The sequence below is a fragment of the Arvicanthis niloticus genome, chromosome 5 (genome assembly GCF_011762505.2).
Source record: "Arvicanthis niloticus isolate mArvNil1 chromosome 5, mArvNil1.pat.X, whole genome shotgun sequence".
Taxonomy (NCBI): Eukaryota; Metazoa; Chordata; class Mammalia; order Rodentia; family Muridae; genus Arvicanthis; species Arvicanthis niloticus.
Window position 1 is genome coordinate 101,675,168 of NC_047662.1, and position 17,716 is coordinate 101,692,883.

A 17,716-nucleotide genomic window follows, 5' to 3' on the forward strand; every position below is an offset into this window, starting at 1 on the left:
GATCAGGTTGTCTAACCTTAATCTCCCATAATGCAGACAGAACAGGGGCCTAGGTCCAGTGAAGTGATCACCCCATCCCAGCCCCCTAAGGCCCAGGCTGCGTGTGTGTGTGTGTGTGTGTGTGTGTGTGTGTGTGTGTGTGTGTGTGCCAGAGCCAAGCTCAGCTCACAGAGGGTTATGCCCTGCCCTGGAGCCGTCCGACCAGGCAGTAAAGTCACAGCTTCCTTAGCCCTCTCCTGGAGGCTGCTTTCCAGGCCCGGTGTCCCGGGGACTGAGGAGAGTAGTAGTGATGGCAAGGGCCTGGGTATCCATCCTGGTTGGTCCATTGGAGTCATAGAACCGTAAAGCCCGTTAACCCTGTACAAGGGACCAGGAGCGGGGTCGTTGATGGGGGTGGTAGGAACAGGGGAGGAATGAGCGGGCTGATTGATGGGGACTGGGGTCTCTGTCTCGTACTCCCCTCGAGGATGCTAGAAGGACCCCAGAGTTGGTCCCGGGTGTGCCAGAGTGTCCGTGCGAGACACTGAGGGACAGAACGTACGACAGCCTGTGCAGGAGAGACCTGGCCAAAGCTTAGAGTGTGATGAGCGATCACTCGGGGGTGGGTGCGCGCCCGGCCGCCCTAGGAGAGCAGGCGGAGTGGGTGTGGGTGTGCGCGCGCGTTTGCAAGACCCGCGGCCCGAGCGCGCGTGAAGCACGGGGTCCAGAGCCGTCCAGAGGGCGCGCCAGAGAAAGGGCGAATGCGAGGGGGCTACGCGTGCCAGTGCGGGCGAGCGTGCCAGCGGGGGGTAGGGCGCCTGCCTGCCCGGGGCGAGTGGGAGTGGGGGCTCACAGGCCTGCGCGGGCGATCCTGCCCCCGCGAGCGTGCCGCGCGTGCCAGGCGCGGGAACGTGCCAAAGCGGAGGCGCGCGGGGGCCGTGGCGGGGAGGGGGGTCGTGGTGCGCGGCAGCGGAGGCGCGGGGAGACAAGGCGAGAGGGGGAGGGGAGCAAGGGCGCGCGCGGCCGAGCGGGCGCCCGCGGTCACATGGGCGAGGGAAGGAGGGAGGGAGCGCGCGAGGGAGGGAGGAGGATGGGGGGGTTAAAGCCGCGGAGAGCAGAGGAGCCGGTGCAGAGCGGGCGGCGGCGGCGGCGGCAGTGGAGGCGGCGGCTCCAGCCGGCGCGGCGCGGGGTTCGGCAGTGGGATCCGGCCGCAGTGCTCGCTCCGCGCTCCTGCCTCGCTCCCCGCCTGCAGCGGCCGAAGGGCGCGGCGCGGAGCCCGGGTGGCCCGAGGGCGCGGTGAGTGTTCCGCGGCGGTCTGCGCGAGGCTTGACCCTCGAACGCTCAGGCGGACAGATCCGCGGCCCTCGTGCGTGCGGGTAGAGTGAGGGGACACGCGTGGGCCCCGCGGTCGGGGGAGGTAGGAAAGTTCACGAGAAACTTTGCCCGCAAACTCGGGGGCGGGGGCGCACGAGCAGCAGCCCCCTACGTCCGGGCGCGCCAGGGGTTGGGCGTGGTGGTGGTGGTGGTGGTGGTGAAGCTGGGCGATCGCGGCTGGAGGGAGGTGGCCAGGGCGATTAGTCCTAGTGTCCCTGTTCTTCCCACCCTTGAGCAACATGCGCGGGGTCTGGGAAAATTCCAGAGCTAGGGGGTTCGCAGTGACCCCCCACGCACCCAAAGCTTCCTTCTTTCTCGAGGGGGAAAAATCTGGACTTCAAAGTGCCCGGGAGTGTAAAGGGATGGCTGCGCTTCTGCCAGTGCCTTGGTATCCGTGTGAATCCGCGTGTGGGGCGTGTGTGTGTGTGTGTGTGTGTGTGTGTGTGTGTGTCGGTGTGATCCTGCCTGTGGTTTTCTCATGAGTCCGCCTGGATGTATCTCCACGCAGCGAGTCCCCTTCAGTGTGTCTCTTTGTAAGTCCTCTGGTGTGTGTGATTCCAAGCCTGTGGCATATCCCCAAGTGTCTCTTTTGTGAGTCTGCCCATGTGTGCCTTCTCCGGTGCTTCTGGGTGTCCCCAGGTTGTACAGAGTAGTGTATCTCCCAGTGCGTGGGGGGCTGGGCCGCGAGGAGGTCACCAGACGGACAGCTCTCCTCGACTCCTCTTCTCTGCCGAGCTTCTCCAGCGTCTAGCTCGCTGGCTCCCTGGGCCCCTTCCCCCCTCCAGTAGCTTCAGGCGGGCAGGACTATTTCACGCCTTGTTGAAAATTCAGGATTTTCTTTCTTTCTGTCTAGTCTCTCGGTTTGAGAATTCATCCCCCTCACGCCCGCATTAATGTGTGTGTGTGTGTGTGTGCACGAGAGTCTAGCACCTTATCTTGCCGGCAACACTGGGCGTGTGTCTGTATGCTGTGTATCTTTAACACAAGTTGTTTTGCCTGTGATATATTTGTGTGTGTCACAGTATGTATTTGTGTGCCATATCCCCTGAGGTGGTAAGAGTTGAGAATACAGAGTGTTTGTGCATTAGTCAACTGTTGTGTGTCCTGGGGTCTGAAACATAGGGCGTATTTTTGTGTGTCTAACCCTGGGGGCTTGCCCAATTGGCTGTTCATGGAGATGCAGGGCTATCCTGGATCTGGGAGGTGAGGAGAACAGTGAGTCTCATATTTTGTCCCTGTCTTCAGTCTGACAGCCCACACAAATCCTTTCTGTCGGTTTCTGAGGCTCTAGGAGGGATTATGATGAAGCTAAAGGTTCAGACTCTGTCAGAACTGATACTCCAGTTGGGACTCTGAGTCTACCCAAAGACTAAAGAGTTTAAAGTTCACACTCAAGACTTCCTGGGGCTCTGGGATTCACACTCAGATTCACACTGGAACACTTAAACTCATTCCAGAGCCTGGGGGGTTTACACTCGCAGGCTTGCATTCAGAGTTACACCAGGGGAGTGGGATTCACATGCAGATTTACACTTACCTTCTGGGGTTGCTCTCATATCGGGTCTGCCCTCATTCTGGGCTCACTTACCTATCTGTATCCTGTAGCTCACAGGTTCTTGTTGAGACTTAGAAGTGGACCACAGAAGCTCTGTGAGACTCATGAACTGGTACTTTGACTCTGTAAGACCACAGAGTGTCCCCAGGTTGACGATTTCATCCAGAGACCCTGCCACATTAACACTAGAGACCCACATTCAAACTCAAACCCACAGGAAGAGTGCAGGGCTCCCGAGTGAACGCAAGGGCTCTCTCAGGACACTGCAGTTCCTGTCAGGCTGGCATGGCCTCTGTGCCAGCCGACCCCACTCTGACTCCCATCTCTACAAATGGGAGGACCTTTGGTTCACTCTAAGATTCACATGGGGAATTGAAGGGTTAGACTCTAGGGGCTAACCTTGGACTCATATCAGGATCTGGGTGACTCACTCAGATTCACAGGAGGATCTGAGAGTTCCTACTCAATATTAGAACTGTAGTGCCCACACTGTGGACTCTTACTTCTTCCTGTAATGAAGTAGATTATGATGCAGGGATTCTGAAAACTCTTGGGTTTACAGAGGCACCACGGGATTGACATTTATTCTTAAAAAGGGAAACCTAGATTCACACACCCAGAACGCCCTGAAGGCCAAGAACTCACACCGGTTTAGCAAGAAGTTGTTTGGACTCAATTCTGAGCTCACTTTCTGAGCCCCTCTGACCCACAGTCAGGTACACACCTCAGAACCTTGGTTCATACACCCATCTTTCTTGGATCTTCAGGACTGCCAGAGAACCAGACAAACCCACACTTTGATCTTAGAGTTTGCACTCAGACTGAGGTTAGATCCTGATGTTCACACGAAGCTCAGACTTCCATCCTGTGGCTCACATTCAGACCCACACTAAGACTGTGATGTTCACAATGCCAGGAGAACCTAGATTTTGCCATGTATTCACATGTGTTTTCTTTGGGTTGTGGTGCTGCGTCAGGGTAAAAAGGTGAAGAACAGAGACATGTCTGGGGTGAAGATGGGGCTTATGCTTGATTTCGTTTATGTCTGGTCTTTTACACAGGCTGTGATCTGGTGGACAGGATGGAAGGAGACACTGAACAGGTCAAGCCTTCCTCCCAGCCAACTGGGCTCTTGGCAGAATGTCTGAGTGGTTTGTTGGTACAGGGGTCAGTGAACCGTCAGATTCCTCCGTGAATATTCCTTAAATAGTTGTGGGCACCTCTTCTGCGGTAGAAAGGATCAGGACGTCAGGGAGGTGGGGCTGAGGCTCAAGTCCTAAGACATCCCCTCCCCTAACCCACTCATCCTCGGAGCTGGGATTGGGACTCTGACTCCAAGAAAGTTCCCAGGTGCATTACTGATTCTGAGAGTGAAGAGGCTGTATCTAATTGCACCCTCTCTACTCTCCTCTGCTCAGGCTGGAGAAGGGTAGGGGCCATGTTATGTCTTATAGCTCCAGTGTTTACCCAGGAATACCAGCCTACCCCTCCCTGCTCCCTAAAAGAACACTAGCCCTAGGGAGTCTGGGCTGCATCCAGCCCCAGGACTCTACCTGCCTTACAGAAATGGTCTTGGACTTCACCAGCCCACTGTGGAGACTGGTGGGTGGGACCACCTGAGGCATACACACACACACATACACCCCAGCCCCGTAGAAGCTTACACAGTAGGGACTTGGTTCATGGAGGGGGCACATCAGGCTGAGGTGGTCGAGCTTTAACTGCTTATAGCCTTAAAAGATGTGTCCCTTTGGACACATGCTCTCCAGCCTCTCTATGGGGGCGGGAGGGGGGCTTGGAGGCAAGGCGTTCTGCACTCTGCCCCCCCATAGCGAGTTGAAGTGTAAATGAATCGGAAACATATGGAGTGAATTTTCTTTGAAATGCAGATTGGTGGGGGGGGGGGACCATGTGTGCGTGGTTTGGGGAGGGGTCCAGAAAGCAAGAAGGCTGAAGTGAACTGACCCCTCCTCCAGAGCCACTGTGGGGTCGAGGGGGTGGAGGGGGAGAGACAGTGAACTCCTGTGGGCCTGGGTGACCACACCCACATTGGCTCTGGCTTCCTGTGGGGAGGAACTGTTGGTCAAGAGCAAGGGTCATTGTCCCCCTTTATTTTTGCAACAGTCAAAGGAAACCCCTAAAGCCTATGCTGGGTTTGGGGGTCCCCAAAGTCAGGAGCTCTGGCTGCCCAAGGGTAAAAGGAGGAGCTAGAGCAAATGTCAGACCTTGCAGCTGTAGGGACCCAGTTCCCAGAAGTTGAGGTTAGGCCTACATCAGAGGGAACTAAAGTTAGGCAATGGTGGTGACTTATAAGCAGCAGGGCCTTTCTGTGGCTTGAGAGTGTGTTGGAGAGTCCCTGAACTTGGGGACAGATTTCTGCTGATTCCTGGCAGGGTCCAACCATACATACCCCTATGTGTTCTTCCCTTTCGTAGTACAGCAAGGTGGTTGTATTGCCTGTGTGGGTTCTGGGTCTGCCTCAGTCACCACTGTACCCTGCCTGTGATGAAGAGGGGACATATAGAGAACAAAGCCTTTTCTCTTCCATCAAACAAGCGGCTTCTTCTGGGCAGGTCCATGTTTCTGGTGCTTGGCCAATTGGTCGATTCTCAATGTTGAGGCATGATTGTGGGGAGAGGATACCCTTTGGGGTTTAAGGTTTGAGGCCTAGGAGGTTCTCTTTGCACCCCTCTCTGGTTCAGAGGGTCTGTGAGTGATTTGCAAGGTGGAAATGAGAAAAGTACTCTTCCCTTAGAAAACGAGGACAGAGGCTGGACATGTCCTTAGAGAGAGCCGCAGACAGAAACCTGGTCCTGAGGAGTGATTGGAGGTCTTTCTGCCCTCTCCCCTCATTGGTGATGTTTTCTGAAGACGGGGCAGTCTCTATTTTCCTGTGGTGTTGAGTGTGTCCTTGGTTTTCCAGAGGTCTGGAGAGTGGATCCCATACCCAAGTCATTGAAGCTCAGGCAGGGTGGACTGTGTTAGTTATTAATGTTTGTCTGAGAGTACAGCATTCAGGCCCTAAGACACGCTCAGCCTTTCCAGATGCCTGGAGTTGCCGATGGAGGCTTGTGCCCCTTAGCTGGAGAGAGACAAGGAGAGACTCACACCCACATCATGGTGAGAGTGTCCTAGGAGAGGATGGCAGTGAACATGAGCAGGGGAAACTGAGGCAGGCTTGGGTGGGAAATGCAGGGCCTTTGTGTGTGGCTGGTTAAGCGACTTAGCACTTAGCACTTCTGGCGATCCTAAACGCCAGGGAGTTTCCTGCTTAGCAGGCTAAGAGCACCCAACACCAGAACTATAACTCAAATCAGTCAGCACCTTTTCAAGTTCCCAGCAAATGTGTGGTAAGTAAACAAGAGTCTTTCTTAAGTACCCTCTCCTGAGCCACTGGCTATGCCTAACCCCCTCCATTCAGCAAGTCCCAGCAAGGATTTAAGTAAGACCCCCTTTTGTAGAGTGTACCTCACTTCTGACCCCAGGCCTTTGTGTGGGCCCTCTCCTCCGGAGGAAGAAAAACACTGAATGGTGGTCCCAAGAAAGGCAAGAGGAGTCCAGTATCAGAAGGCAGATGCCACGTGACCTTGGCCTGTGAGCTGACCTTTCCAAGCCCCTCCGTGAAATCGCAGGATTGGGGGGGGGGGGGGGGTTGGGGGTGGGCCCTAGCCCAGGCCTGGAAAGAAGGCAGTTTTGGCACCCATCCAGACTCCTGACGTCAATGTCTTTCCAAATAATGGAATCAATATTGGGGGGGGGGGGCAAGCGTGAACCAGGCCCCAGCGATTAGAAACAGATCAGCGGAGAAGCAGCTGGTTCTGAGAGAGATGCTTTGGTGGTGGGAGGCCTGGAAGGAGGTAGACTTGGGGGTACATGGGGCGAGACACTGAGGAATGGGGAACCAGAGCTACCCAGTATCCAAAGCTAGAGGGTATCGGAGCTGGTGGGAGGAGACTGGGAAAGAACAGAGTGACGGGGTGGAAATGGGGGAGTCTATTGTCCTGGTGCCTTTTACCTTCTGAGCCTCCTGGGTTTTCAAGGGTAAGTGGCTTGTGGGTGGTGACATCTTTGGGCAGGAGAGTGAGGGTAGGCGAGGAGAGCTCACCTGTGTGTATCTCTGGCCATATTGGAGTTCCTTGGTACACAGGTGGTGGGGGAGGTGAGAAGGGAGAATGTGAGGACATCTTGCTTGGCACCTAAGGACATTCATCCAGGTTAGAGAGCCAGGTAGCCCCTGCAGAGCGGGAATCTGGCCTGTCAGCTCACATTCTCTCTGGCTCCTAGAAAGCTGCAGGTGAGGGTGGAGAGGGTCATAGGATTCATGATGGGGAAGGAAGGGGCTGGCCTGGCAGCAGCTGACAAAAAAACAGGAAGAAGGGCTGGGGGGGGGGAGCAGCTGTAATTACAGGGCATTTATTATTAATCAGATGAGATTGTTGGAAGCAGCTGGTGTAATGTGCGTGGAGATACTGCATGCTTCCCCCAACACACGCACACACGCACATACATGCCACACACAGCTTAAGCCTGGCTTGCTTTTTTATTTCTTGTGAAGGTCAGATGGGTCTATAATTGACTATGCGTTTGTGTATCAGTGTGTATCTGTCTGTGTTTTCATGTTAGCCTGTCCTCTCTCTACTGCTGTTGTCTCTGTGTCAAGCTACCTGTCATTCTTTGGTCTGCTGTATATCTGCCTTCTTTCCCTCTATCTCCCTGTCTTTGGGCCCGAGTCTTGGTGTGTTGGTATCTGTCACCACCAGCCAGCCTGTCTCTCTAACACACTGTTTTAGTTACTGGCCTTCTCTTGTTAGTAATGTTTCTGGTTTCTGGGCAGGATTCCATGACAGAGTCCCTTTCCTTTCTCATGAGCGTGCATTTTAGGCCCCTAATCATACCTTTGGCAGATTTATTCTGGGACCTGTTGAGGAAGCAGTCAGACCCTTAATATCTCCTGGGGACTTGTAGAAGGTGAGGGGTCTATTGAGTGGCCAGATTTCATTGAAGCTTTCGATAACGCTGAATTCCCAGGGCCCTTGCTGGTGGCCATTTGTGCCATTTAGGGAGAGCTGCTCTTGCTGTCTCAGGGCTCTCACTACTGAATAGAAACACGGTTATCTCAGAGTGTTGTTTTGATGATTCGGCACAAAAAATGGAAGTTCCGGGCTGGAAAGATGACTTAGCGGTAACTCAGAGTGCTAACTTGCTCCTGCAAAGGACCCAGGTTTGGGTCCCAACACCCACATGGCTTGTAACTTCAGCTAAAGGGATCTGGCACCTCTGACACTCCTGCAGCCTCCTGCACACATGTGATGCACACACATACACTTAGAAACATGCACGCACATGACATAAAATTTTGTTTTCAAATGTAAGTTAAGGGCTGGAGAGGTGCTGCCCTGGCAGAGGACCTAGGTTCTATTCCCAGAACCCACATGGTGACTCATGTAACTCCAGTTCCCCCCACCCCCGATCTCCAAGGGTACCACACACTCCCATGATGTATATGTGTACAGGCAAAGCACATACACACAAAGTCCTCATGCACATAAAGTGAGTAAGGATAAAGGAAGGAGATGTGTAAGTTAAGCTGGATGTAGTGGCAAACACTTTGACTTCCGGGAGGCAGAGGCTGGAAAATCTGTAATCTACAGAGTGAGAGTCTGTCTGAGAGGGGAAGTCAGACGTCAGTTAAGCACTTAATGTAAAGTCTGCTGAACCAAGGACCTGGGCAGTTGCTACCTGATGCTGCAGATAAGTCCATGAGAGAGTGCTCAGGTAGCAGGGATCCAGCCCCCAGCACTACAAAATAGAATAAATACCCTTAGCAGTTCTTACCACTGGGAAAGCATTACCTAAGTAGGTGAGAGCTATAGAGGCAAACTGGTATGGAAAGTTTGGAAGGGGGAGAGAAGGGGTACTGACTCCATTCTAGGCTCCGGGAGTGATGAGACCTACAGTCTTGTATAAGTGATTTAATATCTTTGAATGCCAGGTTTCTTTCAAGCTGTCAAGTGGTAAGAATGTTAGCACCTGTCTCATGGAGGGATCAGCAAGAGGAGGGGATGGTGCAAACACGGCTGCTTAAACCGTTCCGGGCACACGATGGATGCTCGGCTAGTCATAGCTGGGATGGGGAGGATGTGAGAACGGTGGGCACTGATGCACTGATGCCAGCACCCGTGACACGCGTGTGTGTGCTTGCGTGTGCATGTGCGCACGTGTGCTCAAGCATGCGTGTGTGACTGACGTGGAGGCCCTTCTGTCTGAGCCCTGCCTGTGTGGGAATCTGTGGTATGTATCTGTGAGTGGTGTCAGGCCTGTCTGTGCCCTTTGTTTGTCCCTGTGGTTTAGAACTGCAGTCAGCAAAGGGCTGGTAGAAGAACACTATGCTGTTTTTTTCCTCTTCCAGACGCATCTGCTTCTGGCGGAGATAGGATAACAGCTAGCCTCAGGGGGGCGGGCGCTGGGCAACTCATGTTAGGTAAGCATTCTCACTTAGCTGGATCCCTGGATCTAAGGCCCACCCACTAGCAACTGCTCATCAAAATGGTACTCCAAGGTAACTGTTTCCATTTCACAGATGAGAACACTGAGAAGCTGGTCTCCCCATAAGAGTGGGCTGGTGAGTGTGAAATAGGCTCCAAGAAGACTGGTGGCTTCTCTGGGACTTGATGTATGTCCTTTGCCCTTCCAGAACCCGGCCTCATCCAACCATCCCAGGAAGACTTTGGTCTGCAGAGGAGGAGAATATTGATGTACTTGGAGAACATCTGGTGGGAACGAGGTAGGTTCTGGGAGCCCAGCAGAGCAGGTTGCTCTGAGGGCATCAGGCAGGTGCACTGGGCCATGAATGACAGACCTGGGCCTGAGGCTCCTCATACCCCTATATTAGACCCAGGGGAGGAAAGAGACTCATCCACTGTCACAGAGGAAAGGGCAACCCCAGGTCAGGATACCCTTCTGCATGAAAGATGCTGAATGCCAGATTTAGGATCAGCTTGTTGCTGGCTGTGTCTTCCTCTTCCTTCCCTCTCTGCGCCTAAAACATCTCTCTGGCTCCATTAGGGGAGCAGCTGAGCTTGAAGGAGTAGCTGAGTTTGAAGGAGCTGGAATGGCAGGTCCAAAAATCTTGTGGGGCCAGCAGTGGGGCTGGGTCTCACCCTCCTTGCCTCTCATTCAAGCAGGCAAGGCCCCTGGATTGGCAGCCCCAGGGTGGGGGCATCTGAGGAATTGAGGCACTGGAGTGGAACGGAAGGGCCTATTGTCCAAAACCCGCCAAAGGCCCACAAAGGCCAGGGGCCCACAAAGGCCGGCTGGGCTTTTCATCTCAGCTCCCAAACAGACTGGCCATTTTCCCGGCTTGGGGCAGCGGGGCAGAGAGCTGGGGGGTGGGGGGAACCAACCCTTCAAAACCAGGAGTGTGTGTTGTTAAGGATGGAGTGGAGTACTCCAGGCTGACACATGGCCTTCCAGGGAGCTTAGATGGTTTAGGGGTCCAGAGGAGGAAGGAGGATGCTGTAAGTGTAAATTAGGGTTCCCACCTCACTCCTCCCAGAGGGCCTAAGGCCATGGAGTGGAGTCTGTGGTAGAAGCACGTTCAAACTGGGAGGGGTTATGAAATGGATTTACAGAATAGATGGTATTTATTGGGGGTATATTTGGGAATCTGATGTCTTACCAGGAAAAACAGGCTACCGGGCCATAAGCACCCCCAAATTGGGAGCACTGTAGGGAGCTAGAAGAGGGGCTTGAGGAGAGAGGGTGATACTCATGAGGGGGAAAAAAATGAACTCTCTGAAGCAAGAGAGACTGAGGCCAGACAGCAGGAAGGACTTCCTGCCAGTGAACAGTAGCTCAGATGCCCTGACCCTGTCCCTGGGGATCTCAGAGGATCGCAGAGAGCAGGGGAGCTGGAGACACCCCAGGGGCTCAGGCTGAAGCTGCTTCTGTGGGGCTGAGGAGGGAGGGCTTGGCAGTTCTGTCCACCCTCCCCCCAGCAGCACCTCCAGCACCACTTTAAAAACAGCTTTTTAATTTAACAAAGTGGATGAAAAACTGTTTTTGGAAATAAAAGATATCTGCTGTCTCCCAAGCTAGCACTCAGCCCTTGCAGAGAGCCTCTCTCTGGGTTTCCGCTGGCTGCTGGTGCCTGCTTTCCTCTCTCGGTCTTTCTGTGTTTGTTTCTGCTCTGCAGCCCCCACCTTTGCTCTGGCCTCCCATCACCTCCCTCCATCTCAGCCTCCACGGGAGTCTTACTCTCAGCCTCTCTCCTTCCTTTCTCTCTCTCTCTCTCTCTCTCTCTCTCTCTCTCTCTCTCTCTCTCTCTCTCTCTCTCTCTCTCGTCTCTCTCTTCCGGGCGTCTCTCCCTATTTGTCTCTGTCTCCCTGCCCGTCTCAATCTCTGTCTCCCTCCACCTCCCCCTTCTTCTCCCCCAACCCGAGCTCTAAATGGGTCTATTTAAAACGCGCGACGCTGCCAAGTCAGAAAAACGTCTCCTGATAAAGCGCATTAGGCGGAGGGAGGGAGGAGGAGGGAAGGAGGGAGCGGCAGGCGGACAGATTGATCCAAGCCCGTAACCCCATTAATCAGGCAGCGTGGATCCCCCTCCCTCCCCCGGCTTCAGCCCCTTCTGAGCTAAAAGCCCCTTAAATATTTATCACCCCTCCCCCACGGGGGCGAGGGGAGGGGCATGTGGCCCCTTGGTGAGAGCATCCCCAGCCGCCTGGTCCATCCTTGCGCCCGCCCGTGTGTGCAGATGTGTGCATGTGCTTCTGTGTACACGCATGGGCGTGTGAGCCTGACCAGCCCAAGGCCTAGTCGCTGGCTTGCCCCACCACTATGTGAGCCGTCGAGTCCTTTGGGTCGCCTCCTGGTGCTCCTGGAGACTGGCCCAGCTTGGCCCTCCAGAATGTGGCTTGGGCAAGTAGAGCAAGAATTGGGGGGTGGGCGTTTATTGGAGTGGGGGACCTGTGGCCTTTTCACTGTCCTTGCCAGAGAGCCAGGCAGTGAATGGGGCTCAATTTCTACATCCCCCCAGATTCCCAGTGCAGGTAGTTAACTTCGGAGAAGAGTCCCAGGCCCATTTCCCTGAAGTGCACAGAGACAATGTGGAAGGCAGGCGAAGGGTGAAGTACACTCTTCCTCCTTGAGGACAGAATTATGACTGGGAGTGGCGGGGGATCTGCCATCCCCTAAAAAAATGTGGAAAGATGACCCGGGCTTCGGCAGGTTCCCACCACTCCCAAGAGAATAGGAAGGTGGCCCAGAGCTGGGACCGAGACGCGCGTCTCCAGGCTGGCTGGCTGGTACCCGGGCAGCAGAGGTCAGCTCCGAGCCCCTCATCCACGCCGCGGGTTTGAGGGGAGTGGAGCCCGCCACCCCCGGCCGTGCCGAGGGTCCCCTCCCCACCCCTCCCCCAGCATCAAGTGCCACATCTCCTCCTGACTCAGACAATTAGATTCAAAGGATGACCTCACTGCATGCCGTCCCTCACTCGCTGCCTCGGCTCGCTCGCTCGGCTCCCGGCGCGCTGCCTCCCCCTCCCGGCCCGCTCGCCGCCCCGCTCGCCCTCTCGCCCTCTCGCTCGCCCGCTGGCTCCGGCGCGGCCGTGGCGCTCCGGCCCGGCCCCTCGGGGGTGGGGAAGCCCCGGGGACCGATGCCCGCAGGCTGCCGGGCGGACCCACGGAGCGCCGAGCACCGGCCGGGCGCCTGCGCGGGGACCCAGGTCAGTGCGCGGGGCCGAGAACTTGTCACCCCGCCGCCCCGCCGCGGCGGAGACCCCCCGCCCGCGCCAGCCCGCCAGCCCGCCGCGGCGCTTCCCGCTCCTTCCTCGGCCCCCGCCCCCCGCGGCTGCTCGGCGCTCCCCCTGCCAAGCTGTCTCTCTTCTCTGCGCTTTCTCCCCAGCCCCCCTGCCTCAGCAGCCGGTGGGAGGGACTGGGACTTCCTGAGGTCTCAGGGATGGGGCCGGGGCCCATTGGCTGCTGGCGGACCAGGCCTCTGAGAGGGGAGGGGGCTCTGGCTGTGTCCATCGGCCTGGGGGAGGGGGCTACCGAGAGAGAGGCCTAGGGTGTGGGGGTGACATCTAGACAGGGGGATGAGTTCCTGATATCTCTCTTCTCTCACATCCTGTGGGCCTCTTGCCTAGTTTCATTTGATCCCCGAAGCCTGACTTCATTTGTCCACACCTCCCCAGCTCTCTGTAGTCCCCAGTGCCTGACTTCGTTTGGCTCCAGTACCTACCTTCTTTGGGGTACTGTCATCTGGGTTCCTTATCCCACCTCCTCTCTGCCTGATTTCTTCTGCTTTCCTCAATTCGTGATCACCTGGCTCTTACGGAATTGCCCCTGCCTGGCTAGTTTCCTTAGGGGTTGTGCCTGGTGTTTGCTGTCAAGCCTGGACCAGAGAAAGTAACAGGTTCTTCATGGGATGCAGGCATCAGGGCCACAGCTACCAGAGTGGCAAGTGCTGAGAATGTCAGTTGTTCCAGGCTTGGGGACTGGCCAGCTCAGCCTGGCTTCCTTCCTGCCTGGACAGCGCCTTAGGACCTAGTATCAGGACCTCTTATCCTGTGATAAGAGTTGGGGGTGGAACTACAGTACCCAAGAACACTTCAGGACTCTTGTCCTCAGTGGTCAGTTAGGTGAGAGCCTACTTTGTCTGAGGCTCTGCATCTGTCTCCACCTCTCTGTGGGCCTGACAGTGATGATGGGGCTTGGGTGTGATTGTTCAGGTGAAGGCTTATTCATCTCCTCCCTCTGTCCCCCCCAACCCCCCATCTCCTGCCCAGTCTGCATGGAGGCCTGCTATCTGGATGTATTAGAGACAGTGGGGAGCACAGAGCACAGAAGGCCAGGGGTAAGGTAGGCTGAAAACTGTTGTTTCTTAGGCTGGAGAAATCAGAGAGGCAATAGGGCATGGGGCACTGGCTTGTTTGGGGCTTTTCTGGTACCTGCTGTTACCAGTGCCTCCATCTCTCACCCCAGGGCTTCTTCACTCCTGCAGCCTTCCTGGGTCTCCCTCCATCCTGTAATGTTGAAAGCATGGTTGGAGGAAGAAGGAGCTGACTAGGACATCATTGCCATACTTCTCCTTTTAAAGAAGCAAAGTGCTCCTCCCTCTTCTCGTCCTGGCTTCAGCCACTTTGAGCTTTACCTCCTTTCCTCAAGCACATCCAGATTCCGGCACAGTGTGACTTTCATGAGTGTCTGTGTGTTTCCCATTGGGAGCATGGCGGGCTGAGAGTGACTGGGGAGCTCTGGGTTTCTGGAGGCATATGGTGGCATCTGTGTGGAGGGTTGACAGCTTTGAGTGTGATAGTATCCATATGTGAGTTGGTGGTCGTTCTGTGTGACGGAGTCTCTGTGCCCAACTGTGACTTTGACGTATGAGAGAGAGAGAGAGAGAGAGAGAGAGAGAGAGAGAGAGAGAGAGAATGTGTGTGTGTGTGTGCATGCACATGTGTGTGTATATGTGAGTGTACACCAATCTGAGGCTTTGACAGTACATGTCTGCAGGGGAGGCCATGATACATGCTTGTATGTGAGGCTGCTGGTATGTCTGCCGAGCACTGGCTGTGTATATGGGGACGGGGTCTTTGGGAAGCTCTGCTGCCTGGCTGTGACAGCTCTGTAGCATGTGCTTCATCCCATCGTGAGGTGAACACTGGGTCCTGTGTCACCCTGAAGTGCTGGTGTGTGTGAACATGTGGGCATGTGTACTCATGCCTGTGTTTACCATCAGGAACAGATTGTGGAGAGCTGGGGAGGGGAGGTGGCTTGCTCTTACCCAGCAGAGCAGAAGGCTCCTCAGAAGTAGCATGCATGGTACACGTGCATGCTAAGGGGGCAGAGAAAACAGAACATTGTTCCATAAGGAAAAAGAAGCTTCTCCCCCCACCAGCCCTGGCTCTGCCAAAAAGACCATCTTCAGTTCTTCCTGTTACAAACTCATGCTTCGCGTGCCCTGCTGTGTGTGTGTGTGTGTGTGTGTGTGTGTGTGTGTGTGTGTGTGTTCATCGTGCTAGGTTTTTTCTTTTTTTCTTTTTTTTGACAATCTCTTTACATAGCCCTGGCTGTCCTGGAACTCACTCTGTAGAACAGGTTGGCCTCAAACTGGTGGAGATCTGCCTGCCTTTGCCTTCCTGGTGCTGAGATTAAAGGCATGTGCCACCATGCCTAGCCAACGTCTATATTTTCAAGGATATGTTTGTTCTATGGTAGTGATCAGGCATGGGTGGGGGTAGAGACCCTGAGGCAAACAAGCCTTTGCACTAGGCCCCCAGTCTGCAGAGCCATTTTGTCTGTCCTGTCTCCACAGAGGGCACTGCCCTGCCATCTTCTTCCCACCCTCACACTTGCTGTAGACCCCTTTCCTTCCTCCTACCCCAGTATAGAGAGTTTCTTTCAGCCATAGGCTCTTGCCTATTCCCCAGGGATCATGACATTCTGGCTGTCTCGCCTCCCCAAGTAACAAGTGCCCCTCCCAGCCCTTCACCTGACTGTTTTGTTGGCCTTTTCTGGGTGGAGGGGTCCTCCCGGTTCTTCTGTAAACCACAGACTTTGGGCTGATTTGGGCAGGTAAGAAGTTTGTCACCTCTGCCTCCAATTCTGTGAAGCTGTTCAGAGCATGTGTCCAAAGAGAGGACATGAATTCCCCTGCCCTTTCCTGCAAGATGCAGAGGCTAGAGCATATACCTTCTGAAGAAAAAAGCCCAGACCTCCTGCATCTAGAGGGCTGCTCTGAGTGCAGCTTCCAGGGCTCTGAGTGGACCTCTACATGTGAGCACAGGCTGGTGGGATGGATTTCCTTCTTCCCAGGACACGTCCTCTGCTGCTCAGTCAGACCCATCATAGGAGGGCCCCAGGCTCCTCCAACACGCCTGTACACACGTGCAGCAAGCAGGGCACGCACATGCTGAACTCAGGGTCCCCACGGTACAAGAGGCTGGGGGTGGGGGGGCGAGCACTTAGAGTCCAGGCTGCTGCCAAAATCCATCGGAATCTGTGTGTCCCCCCCAAAGGCCCCCATCTCCGGCTCTGGAGGTCACAACAGCAGGTGCGGATACCCACCCCCCCCCCCCTTTAACTCACTCACATCAGGCGGCCTTCTTTTCCACAACCTCAGCCAGAGGCTGGAGCTGGGAGATTGCTATTGCTGCCTCCTTCTTGCCCCCCCCCCACTGGTGCTCAGCTTATCCTACCCCTTCTAAGCAGGAGGAGGGGGCACATGTGCTGGTGTGGGGTCCTTTTCCTTGAGCACTGAGGCTTGCCTCCAAGTGGGAGGGCTGAGGCCATGGCAGCCTGGGAGGAAAAGAAGGCTTAAATCCCAACCTCAGTCACAGCTTTTGGGTCCTGTCGCTTGATGCCACCAAGAAATGAGAGGAAGAGGAGGGCTAGATTCAAAGGAGGTAAAGAGATAAAACCAGAGATGAGAGTCAGAAAGACAGGAGGGAGGCACATTACTGCTGAGTGGGAGCCTATAGCCCTGGAGTTGGCCCTGACCTGTGCCCTCTTCCTCCCCCTCCCTCTCCGGATGAGGGGACCTGCTGGCCAACTGCCAGGAGCCAGGCCTCCCTCCATGGCCTAGTCCTCTCCCCCCCCCCCCATCCAGCCTGTGAACCATTCAGGCCTCTGCACCAGCCCCCACCGCCCACACTGTCCATGCTGTCTAGGCCTGGTGGGATCTGGGGGCCTCCAGCCTAGACTCCTCCTCCTCCTCCTGGAGCTTCCTGCCCTGTCTCTCCCAAGCTCCCCCTTGTCCAGGCCAGGGCTAAGTTTCCCTGCTCACCCTATTCTTGTCTCCATGTCTTCTCTTTCTTGCTTCATCCTAATTTCTCCACAGGTTGGAGGCTTGCTGATGTCCCAGGTCTTTAAGTCAGTGATCTATTTGCCTGCCTCATGCCCATACATAGGACTTTTGGTTCTGCTCTGAGGAGATGGGAAGGAAATGAGGACCCAGGGCAAAGGGTGTCTTCTCTACTCGTGCTGTGGGAGTCTGGAGTTTGGGGTTGTCAAAGGGAAGCTGTGAAGAGTCACTTCAGCCCTGCCCTGGACACTGCGAGGAGTCCTGGCCAGTGACCACTTCATCTCACTTACCCAACTTGGAGATGGACTGGTAACCTTGCTTCGAGGTCACTTTGTGAGGCGGCCCTTCTTCTTCACTGTCAAGGGCAGCATGAACATTCCTAACCCTCACACCAGCCTCCACCCATAGCTACTGCAGATCATTCACACACAGCTGGGGCTGAGACCCGGGCAGCAGTTCTCCGAACCCACAGCCCAACCTGTTTTTGAAAGGGATTCCCCAAACTTCTGGCCGTGGCTCTGTAGACACCAGGGGGTAGTTTCCCAACAGCACCCCTTAGATTGATTGTCCGTTTAGCTAGGCAACAAATGAGGTGGGGATATAGGGCATTTGGGACATTGCTGGGGCTAGTAAGAGTGGTTTTGGGGTACAGAATCCTAAACCATACTCCAATACTGGGTAGTTGAGATCACCAGTCTGTAGCTTGTCACTCTCTGGCAGTATTATTAATGGTGATTGTCAGCCTAGGTGGGTGATAGCATTTCTGTGAACTGGTATCATTTTGTATGCCATTGAGTCTGTCAACATCTCTGTGTGACTGTATCCAGGTCAACATCTCTGCTACTCTGTGTGACTGTATCCATCTCAACAGGTGTCAGTGCATTGCTGGTGTCTTGTGATTGACTCTTAACTGCACCATTGTTACTGTGATGACTGTCAGTGCTTGTGTGTCATTGTGAACAGTACAATTGTATCATTTTCCCTGACTTATCAACACTGCAGATT

General features: G+C 55.0%; 1 protein-coding gene across 3 annotated transcripts in view; it reads left to right on the plus strand.

Annotated features, from left to right (window-relative positions):
• The first annotated feature begins 568 nt into the window (after positions 1–568).
• Positions 569–17,716, plus strand: part of Cntfr (ciliary neurotrophic factor receptor) — a 37,559-nt gene continuing 20,411 nt past the window's right edge. The window contains exons 1-2 of one of the 3 annotated variants that reach the window (XM_076935150.1): positions 569–788; positions 9,603–9,692. In XM_076935150.1, the coding sequence (XP_076791265.1) occupies positions 584–788; positions 9,603–9,692 (295 nt within the window). In that variant the 5' untranslated portion in view covers positions 569–583. Of the gene's footprint in view, positions 789–1,091; positions 1,276–9,602; positions 9,693–17,716 lie in introns of those variants that run through there. The other 2 variants (XM_076935151.1, XM_034504047.2) reach the window with 2 other exon arrangements.